A 10774-nucleotide genomic window follows, 5' to 3' on the forward strand; every position below is an offset into this window, starting at 1 on the left:
CAAAACTCGTTTGAAACTAGTGATTCTAAATCTGATCACCCTTTTACCTTGGTTCATTCTGATGTATGGGGACCCGCAAGGGTAAATGGGGGGCATAGCCTTCGATATTTTGTACTCTTTATTGATGATTGCACGAGGATGATATGGACATATTTTTTAACTAACAAATCCGAAGTATTTGAAAAATTCAAAACCTTTTATTCCATGATTGAAACACAATTTAAAACTAAAATACAAATTCTAAGATCTGACAATGGCGGAGAATTTGTCAACACTCAAATGAAACTTTTTTGCGAAACAAGAGGGGTTATTCACCAAACTTCGTGCCCTCATACTCCCCAACAAAACGGTGTTTCCGAAAGGAAAAATCGGATCCTTCTTGAAATTACTCGAGCTTTGATGATAGAGTCAAATGTTCCGAGGTCGTTTTGGCCCGAAGCTCTTGCTACTGCCACTTACCTTATTAACAGACTTCCAACCAAAGCCTTAGAGTATAAGAATTCCCTTGAAACTCTTGCTAAATTTTACAAACCCCCGTCAAACCTTACTCTAAAACCTAGAATATTTGGATGCACGGTCTTTGTTCATATTCCCAAAGGGGAAAGAACTAAACTCGACCCTTGTGCTGAAAAATGTGTCTTTGTCGGCTACGGGATTAATCAAAAGGGGTATAGGTGTTACAGTCCAAAAAGGAGACATATGTTCACATCTATGAATTGCGACTTCTTGAAGACTGAGTACTACTATACCCAACACACAAGTCAGGGGGAGTCAGAATCAGGTGACTCTGCGAGTTGGCTAGATTTGCCGTCATCTGAAGAAGTGACTCATAGTAACCCTCCTACCAGTACTTCCGACAGTGATCTTCCCAATACGACTGAGGTCGGTTCTGAATCCTTTGAACCTATTATTACTAACCTTGAAAATGAGGTGGATTCATCAGTATAGGAAACAGGTCAGACTGAGGAACAACCTAACCAACAAAGTCAACCCGATCAACTAACTGAACCTGAACCCGAACCTCCACATGAACAATATGTTCTCCCTCCAAGAATTAACCAGGGAATTCCACCAAAAAGGTATTCTCCCGAAAGAGAAAATCCAAAGTCAAGATATCCAATGGCGAACATTGCCAAAGGTAATCTATCACATGAAGCAAAACAATTCACTTCCGTGATATACTCTGAAAAAATTCCAAACACTGTTGAGGAAGCCCTAAAATCACCCAACTGGAAAAAGGCAATGGAAGACGAAATGAAAGCTCTTATTGCTAACAACACATGGGAAAAATGCATGCTTCCAGAATCAAAGAAACCAGTTAGATGTCGATGGGTGTTCACAATCAAACATAAAGCCGATGGAACCATTGAAAGATATAAAGCTCGACTCGTTGCAAAATGATATACTCAGATATATGGGGTTGACTACTCAGAAACCTTCTCACCAGTAGCCAAGATTGATACGATCAGAATCCTCTTCTCAGTCGCAGCAAACAAAGATTGACCACTTCATCAATTCGACGTAAAAAATGCCTTCCTACATGGAGAACTCAAGGAAGAGGTGTACATGGAAGGACCTCCCGGATTCACGTCTACCTTTAAAGAAAGGGAAGTTTGTCATCTTAAAAAATCTCTTTATGGCTTAAAACAATCTCCTAGGGCTTGGTTTGGGCGGTTTACCATAGCAATGAAAAAATACGATTTCAAACAAAGTAATTCGGATCATACACTTTTCTTGAAACGAAGAAATAATCTTATCACGTGTCTCATAATCTATGTTGATGACATGATTATTACGGGGAACGATCAAAAAGAAATTTCAAAGTTAAAAGCAAATTTGTTTAAAGAATTCGAAATGAAAGATTTGGGCGGTCTTAAATACTTCTTAGGGATTGAAGTCTTGAGATCCCGTCAGGGGATCTTTATTTGTCAAAAGAAATACATACTCGACCTTCTTGCTGAAACAGGTATGATCGATTGCAAACCAGCTGACACTCCGATGATTTCAAATCAAAGACTTTATATGGAAGAAAAGGCTAGCTTAGCTGATCGAGGTCAATACCAAAGGATCGTGGGAAAACTCATCTATCTTGCCCATACTCGCCCAGACATTGCTCATGCTGTTGGGGTCGTTAGTCAATTCATGCATCAACCCCAACATCATCATATGAAAGCTGTATGGCGGATAATCAAATATCTAAAGGGAACCGCATGAGATGGGGTTTTATTCAGCAAAAACAATCACCTAGAAGCACAAATATACATAGATGCCGGGTACGGGGGAGAGAAAGGAGATAGAAAATCAACATCCGGGTATTTTTCTCTCGTCGGAGGTAAGTTGGTCACATGGAAAAGCAAGAAACAAAAGGTTGTAGCCCTATCAAGTGCCGAGGCCGAATTTAGGGGGATTGCTAGAGGTGTAACTGAAGCTTTATGGATTAGGAAACTCTTAACAGAAATCGGGTTTCCTCCTAAGGCTCCTATCAAGATTATGTGTGATAATGAAGCTGCAATAGCTATCTCCGAAAATCCAGTTCAACACGATCGAACCAAACATATAGAGATTGACCGACACTTCATCAAAGAAAAGCTCGAAGCCGAAATAATATCTCTACCATCAGTTCGATCCGAAGACCAACTAGCCGATATTTTAACCAAGTCAGTTAATGGGAGACTCTTCAAAGATATACTCTCCAAGTTGAATATTAGGAACCCCACTATTCAACTTGCGGGGGAGTGTTAGAAATCAAGATTAGTGTAAATATTGTAAACTTTGGGGATCAGAAAATTATCATCATTTCCCTCAAATGACAGCAAGGATACAGCAACGTATGGATCAATACAGCCAGCCTTCCAAAGATAGAAAATTTCTTTCCATTCTTGTAGGCATATAGCCGTTGGTCTCCTTTGTGTATATAGGATCCATTGTAAATGATAAAAGCACCAATTCTAGTTTTATCAATTCAAAGCAATCAATAAAACGATCAATACTTTTCTCATTGTTTTATCAATTCAAACAAAATGTGCCCTATTAGAATCTAGAAGAGATGTTTGAAGGTCGAAGGTCTAATTCTCAATCATCCTCAAAATCAAGTTTATGGCAGGCTATCGAATGCACATGTGGCTATTATATATGGAGAAATAGGAATCAAATTACGTTTCAAAGGAAGAAGGGTAACGGTCCAATGGCTCTAAACGAAATCCAAATTAAGACTTTCGAATGGATATCAAGACGGTCGGCGAATAAATCGCTAGACTGGAATGAGTGGCTTTTAAATCCGAAAGTGCATGAAGATCATGGATGAATGCAAGCCCCTTTCTATCATTTTGTAATTCCTTCCATGTTCTATTAAGTTCTGTTTCTACTTAGGCATGCCCTCACATGCCTCATGATGTATTTTTTCTGTTGTTTTAATAAAATTTCTTATTGCCTTTAAAAAAAAAAAAAAAAAAAAAAATAGCAACGATGTAGCCCAGCTAAACCATGTATATTTTTAAAGATAAAGTTACTTGTTACGAGTATTTCTTAGCAACTTAAATAGAAAAACCTTGGCCGTTTGCTTCATGTTATATTCTTTAAACGCAATGTTAATTTCATTTGTGTTAAAGATAATTTAGAAGGGGTTTAGAAAGGGTTTTGGTTAATATTTCTCTCTGTAATTTTCTTGTTTTAACAAACTAAAAAATAAAGTTCGATGAAATGTTGTTTGTATTTGTTGTACTGTACTAACACCAATTAGTCTATAATCGTGCTAAGTTGCCGAGGTATCCAATGCCCGAGTTGGATTTTATTTCATTAAATAAAATTTTACAAAACAAATAAATATTACAGTAGTTATGTGACCCACCAAAATCACATACTTGCATGATTAAACAACCAACACCCGAATCGTTTTCCAACAACTCCAAAAAGTACACATCATAATATACCGATACTCTATTGATCCATATGCCAATGTGCCCTACCCCAACAACATTTTGGGTCATGATGTAGGTAAATCAACGAAATGTAGGTAAATCAAAAGCTACGAGTTCGAGTTATACAAACAACATGGTCAAAAGCCAGCCTCGAGCGTGCAATAGCAATAATCATTCGTTAATTGAGCATTTGAGCATAAGAGTCGCAAAATCTAAAACAAGTAATGGTAATCATGTAGGAGGTTGCCATGTTCCTGGTCTAAACGAGGCACCAGATCCTGTTGGCTCTGTTGTTGACCTGTAAATGAATATATAGTAAGTACTCGATTGAAACCAAAGATGAGATGGGTTGATCATGCAGATATGAATATATGAAAGCAAACCAAAATCGCATATATTTTAGTACGCATCAAAATGGAAGGGTCGCACACTCGTAGTGGGTTGAAGCGCAAACATGATTATATAAGAGGTTTTTGCATAAAAATTATAGTATGAGACTCCAACATGTGTTGACCCGTTTAACTGTTTAAACCCATTTAAAAGTTGTAAGGTTTTCCCTGTTCGGGTTACCCCGGAAGGGCGAGTAATCCGACCCCATACTCTGTTGTACGCAGCCCATCAGCGAGGTTGTTTCCAACCCTTCCCTGGCCACCCCAAGATTCGAACCTAAGACCTCTTGCAAGGATGTCAGGGGCCCAACCACTAGGCTACATTGGGATGGTTTGTTTAAACCCATTTAAAACTAAACAAATGTGCAACTGTTGTAAGTGATAAGTATATAGTTCAATATTTCCACTACTAATTAGCCCAATGTAGTTCTACGAATCTGAATGACATTCTAGTTTACAAATGTATGTGAAGGATGGTATGAATGGTGCACTTACTCTGACTCTTGTTTGGCTTGATCGGGAACCACTTTCTCCTCTTGTTTCTTTGTACTCCTGGGATTAGTAAATTGGATTGATTTAGCATTAAAATAAAGTCGATAAACTGTCGAGCTAAAGTAAATCATATACTGATTAACAGATTAGTTGGCTTACAGCTTGCTGCTTGTTGCTTCAGATGCTTCCCCAGATTTATCAGCTATTAGAGAAATGTTCATAAATAAATTAAAATAATCGTAGTAGAATGTTTGGGCACATGATCACCAACTATAGTTTGTACAATCAAATCACTAATTTACTAGTTTTTGTGTATTTGCTAGCATAAATCTTATCAAATGTGGTTAGAGGTTAAAGATGGGAGTGGCAAGTGGGTAGGGTAACAGTTTTTTAGAGTAATTTGAATGAGTTTTTTTTTTAATCAAAATTAGTAGCGTCAAAGATGATTATAAAAATCATATAGTCAAATAAAACTTCTTGAATTAATTGACTTGGAAGGTTTTATGTATTTAAATATGGTCCAAAATATTACGTTGGAAATGTATACATAAATATGGACCAAAATTTTACCTTCTGAGGTAACTGGGAGTTGCTGAATGAAACTTTTTAAGTCTGGGCCATCACCTTTACCTGTACATACATAAAAGGAATGAAACACACAGGTTTTAGATTCATATGTTTTCTGCTAAAGTAAAAAATACACAGTACAAGAGGTAAAAACAAATGTGTATCTAACCCATGGTTGATATTTTACGACTACTGCCTTCCCTCGCTTTCCTTTCTTCCTCTTCTTTCTTGAGAACTGGATCAATTAAAAAAAAAATATTGATTAGGGCTTTCGAATTATCAAGAAAAGTGCATAACAGAAACTTAAATTACAAGCCTTGATACACATAAAACCTTGAAAAAAGAAAGTGAGCAAGCAATTCATGCCTTGTGTGAACTGCCTACTTGAGTTCATATTTAATTACAGACAATTTACAGTCTCCAAAAAAATACCATGTATGTAATGGTTTTTATGAGACCAGCAAAACACAAAAGGAATGCTAATGACACTTACGAGCAACATTTTCTTTAACACGTTGACGCCTTGCCTCCAGCATAGCCATCTCCTATAAAAACAGAATGATCAATCCATTTAATGTTATGTACAAAGCCAACACGGTATGCCCTTCACAAAAGATAAAGACGATCAATGTTGTATGTAATCTCCCAAAAAGATTCATGTGGCTAATGCGATTACGGGTTGGGATTCACCTCTGGTGTCGGAGCAATCTTTCGCTGCCCATTCAGCCAACATATCCATTCCACTACAAAAAGATTCATAACATCATTTAACAATGTCAAATAAATCAAAAATCCTGAACATCCACGTATATCATACTTTTGCAAGCAAAAAGCTTTTAAAAACGTAATACGCTTAGACCTTAACTGATATAGTGGTATGGTGTGTATATGTGGTAAAGAATAGTTACATATATATCGTTGTAGCACAACATAACGTACAATTATCCCATTCAGCAGTCAAATTTCAATTACAGTCTTCGTTTTTAGTTTTTACACACACGTGATAATCTAATGCTTGAAAATAAGTAAATAAGTTGTTTCTATTGTTGAATATTACCTGGAATCGAGGTCGAATCAACTTCACCTTTAAATTCTACCCATCGTTTCTCCTTCACTGTTACATTAACATGATATTGTTATGTAAGGCGCATTTCGATGTTTCAACCTAACTATAGCTACATAATATAATCTGCAATGCTTACAATAGACACACCAGTTTCAAAACCATCAGTATAAAGTACAAACTGCTGATATCATTAATAATGGAAAACGTATGTTGATCTAGATGTGCTATATGTTGTAAATTCACAGCATAATGAAATTACAATTTAATAACATATCATTATCGCGAACTAATACAATTAATTCAAATAATACAGAAAAAAATTGGATAATAAGATGTATATACAGAGGAATCGAAGAAGTAATTGGATTAAGAAAAAGGAAAAATAACGCACTTACTGATACCGTCGATCTGTTCAGTACGAACATAATATTGATTTCCAGATTTATCGGCTCCGATGAAGGTTCGATTTCTAAACATTACAGAAAACCTTGACCATAATTTTGACATTTCGATGTCAATAGTCAACACTGATCTTTCACTCTACGCTGTGAATCGAATTATATGAACACTTGATTGAATAACGATTTTCTATGTTTTGGTTCGGAAAAGGGTAAGGGTTTCGTTGTGTTTTTAGGCCGAGGGTAAATTGTTGCAAAAAGTAAAAAACAACCCCTTGAATTAAGAAACATTCATAGAAGGCCCCTGTTAGACATATTATGGCACCGGCGGGCGACGAGCGGGCACAGGTCATTTATATCCGTTGTCTGCCTGTCAAAAAAATCTTTTACCCGTTAGGCACTGTCTACCTGTCAATGGGTTAATTTTTTTTGCATGTGCCCGCGACTCGGTGGTGGATCAGAATGAAAATTCAGTGGGGTCCTAAAATAAATTTTCAAAGCTAATTATATTTTAAAGGTACTTTAGTGTTTGTTTACCTCCAAAAAATCCTAAATGTAAAAAATATATGGGATCCTATAATTAAATTGAGTGGTATCCTATAAACTTTGAAAAGTACATTTTATAAAAAAAAAATTAAAGTATCGGGGTCATCGGTAAAACAAAAGGTGAATTGCTGAAAATAAAGAATGATTGATGATTGAAAGGGTGATTCACAATAAAGGTTCATCGATTTGTTTTCTTCAGTTGTTGAAAGGATTCTAGTTTCTAAAATGATTTGTGAAGATTGATGGGTTTGTGAACTGGAATCTCATTTTGTGTATAAATTTAAGGAAGAAGGTGAAACAGAAACCTGAGATAAATAAATACTAAAAGGAGATTATTCAGCATTTCATTAATGATTCAATGGTTGCTAGAGTGTTAGTGACACAACATGTCGAGAGTTCGATTCTCAGCCAAAAGAAAAAATTTTTATGTACAATTTGTGTAGGCCCAATACAATTCAAAGGCCAAGCCCGTATCACTTCAAGCCCATTAATCTATCCCAAATCTAGTTACCAAAACTCATTTGTGATTGACTTGCAAATTTGTATAATCCCATTAAGAACATCTATGCCCAAGTATTAAAAAATCAATCACTTAGTGAGGCTCGTGATTTAATTTTTTCTACTTTGTTTGGCCCAATATTTGTTAATATTTTTGTTCATGTATTATGTTAAGTTTGTTTACCTTAACAAATTGTTAGTGTATTTTAGTTTCATTTTCTAACAGAAAAAGAAAAACAAGTTTTAACAATATCAACTAGAAACTCGTTAGCCCTTGAAACAGACACAAGACCGCCAATTCTTTTCCGGGGAGGTTTTATCACGTGGAGATCGAGGTTTTTGAATTTCTTCGAAAGTCATGAGTACGGAAAACAAATGATGGATTCATTAAACAACGGATTGGCTAAAAAGTAATATCAAGCCGGAACAAGTATTGAACTTGGATACGATCAATTGACTACTCAACGAACGAATCGAATCATTTGGGATCAGAAGTTGAGATTTAATCTGATCCAATGTTTGACCGACGAGATTTTCGAAGATATTGACAGTTATGAGTCAGGCAAAGACATTTGGGAAGAACTAAATCGGCAAATGCACGGATCTAAGACTATTCTAAATCATGGATGACAACATCACTGAAAAGCTATGAATGTTTCAAGCAGGAAGATGGAGAACTTCTCAAATCAGCTTACAAGAGATTTTGTAATATTTTAAACTAGTTACGAAAGAACAAGCTTCTTAAGGATAAACTTGAGATAAACATCATGTTATTGTATAACATGGCTCCAGACTGGGAAAGGCATGCCATGAATATCATTCAGAATCAAGACATCGAGAATACCGACATTCACTCGATTGACAACCGGTTGTCGAAGAGGTCGAGCCTCTAGAATATGACATATCTGAAGCTGATGATGATGATTCTGATTTTCTCAAAATGGTTGCTCTATTCACCGAAGTTGTGAATGCTCGATTCTCCAAAGTCAAACCAACCAACATCTTCTTATGTGGATCATTCATTAGACAACGAACATCATGATCCACTTCCTCATAGAAATAAATGAGCCAATATTCATCCAATTTCACAAGTACCTGGTCACTTGAATGTACCGATTACTACTCGAAGAGCAACTGCCAATTATTGTGTATTTTCAAGAAATCTAAGCATGGTAGAACCAACCAAAGTCGTCAAAGCTTTAAAAGATCCAGATTGGGTAATTGTAATGGAAGAAGAAATCAATCAATTTGAACAATTAAAGGTATGGTGACTGGTTCCCAACCCTGCATATGTTATACCCATTGGCACGAAATGGATTTTCAAAAACAAGAAGGACGAAACTGGAGTCATTGTTCGAAACAAAGCACGCCTTGTAGCTAAAGGATATTGTCAACGGGACGGTAACGAAATGTTTGATCCACTTGCTCGCATTGAGGCTATTCGAATATTTCTCAAATATGCTGCTCACAAAGACTTTGTCGTCTTTCAAATGGATGTCAAAACCGCTTTTCTTTACGGTAATCTCAAAGAGGATGTCTAAAGGTTTTGTAAGTAAAATTCATCATGAATATGTTTACATACTTGACAAAGCCCTTTACGGATTGAAACAAGCCCAGAGCGTGGTATGATATGTTATCACAATTCTTGCTCAAAAATGGTTTCTCCAAAGGAGCAATCGACACCACTCTGTTTATCAAAAGCAAAACCAACACATAATTCTTATCTAAATTTATGTTGATGACATCATTTTTAGATCAACCAAAAAGAAGTACCGCGATAACTTTTCTGAGTTAATGGTTAAAGATTTTAAAATGAGTCTGATGGGTCAACTTAAGTTTTTATTAGGTTTACAAGTACGTCAAATGTCCAATGGTATTTTTATACATCAAACGAAGTACATAACCGATATGTTATCTAAGTTTGATATGTTGAATATTCAAACCAGTGCAACACCTATGGAATGTCATACTAAGATTCATCCTGGTTTAAATGGAAAACCAGTGGATAAAACACTCAATCGTAGTATGATTGGTTCACTCATGTACCTAACTGCTAGTCGTCCAGATATTTTGTTTGCTTAATGTTTGTGTGTCAGGCATCAAGCAAACTGTAACACCCTATTTTTTTTTAGATCACATCGGAAGACTTATTTTACATAAATACCCTTAGTTAATAACAAATTATTACAAATCATCTAGTTAATTACTTAATTACAAACCACATGTGTTACGTTAAATGACTAGTTACGTAATTACAAAAGTTAAGACATCAGAGTTCGTCTTGCCAAACATATCGTCAGCCCGACTCTCGTCCCTACCATCACTAAGATCCAGAACCTGCAAGAGATGAGGTGAGGGGTTAGCACGAGGCTAAGTGAATGGAACTATCAAAAGGTCTAGCATACAGTACCAACTTGTACTCCTACAGTAACAACTATAGTCAACCACATACAACAAACAACAACAGGCAACTACGCTCCAACTAGCAACTGGCAACTGGCAACTATGCTCCAACTAGCAACTGGCAACTATGCTCCAACTAGAGGATCGGCGGCTTGTACGGGCACACGACCATTAGCTGATCAGGCTAGAGTCTACTGATAGTCCTTACTACTGAATCCCCAGTATAGTCATTCACACGCAGGTGATACGTCGTTCAGCATATACTCAACAAACAGTAGCCAACTGGACCCAACCACAACTAGGTTGACCTCTCTGAGATGAACCTAACAGATCAAGGTTCCAACAACAACAACAACAACTATAACAACTAGTGCACATACAACAAGTCAACTACTACTAATACTACAGATAACTAATACTACTAAAAGCATGGCAACCATAACTGCAATCAACTGTACCACATAACTACTAAGCATGGCAACTAACAACAATATAAAC

At 36.4% G+C, this 10774-nt stretch overlaps 1 protein-coding gene across 2 annotated transcripts; it reads right to left on the reverse strand.

Annotated features, from left to right (window-relative positions):
• Positions 1 to 3779: 3779 nt before the first annotated feature.
• LOC139891171 (uncharacterized) lies at positions 3780 to 7052 on the reverse strand. Of its 2 annotated transcripts, none has more exons than XM_071874119.1 (9): positions 6827 to 7052; positions 6423 to 6479; positions 6056 to 6108; positions 5859 to 5910; positions 5535 to 5600; positions 5369 to 5428; positions 4958 to 5000; positions 4802 to 4858; positions 3780 to 4215 (listed from the first exon to the last, which is right to left on the reverse strand). In XM_071874119.1, the coding sequence occupies exons 1-9, from the start codon at positions 6936 to 6938 to the stop codon at positions 4149 to 4151; spliced, it is 567 nt and encodes a 188-aa protein (XP_071730220.1). In that variant the 5' UTR covers positions 6939 to 7052; the 3' UTR covers positions 3780 to 4148. The 2 variants fall into 2 exon arrangements, with proteins under 2 accessions (XP_071730220.1, XP_071730221.1); XM_071874120.1 differs by having other exon boundaries at positions 6823 to 6991.
• Positions 7053 to 10774: the final 3722 nt, after the last annotated feature.

Source organism: Rutidosis leptorrhynchoides, chromosome 2 (genome assembly GCF_046630445.1).
Source record: "Rutidosis leptorrhynchoides isolate AG116_Rl617_1_P2 chromosome 2, CSIRO_AGI_Rlap_v1, whole genome shotgun sequence".
In the NCBI taxonomy this organism is placed as follows: Eukaryota; Viridiplantae; Streptophyta; class Magnoliopsida; order Asterales; family Asteraceae; genus Rutidosis; species Rutidosis leptorrhynchoides.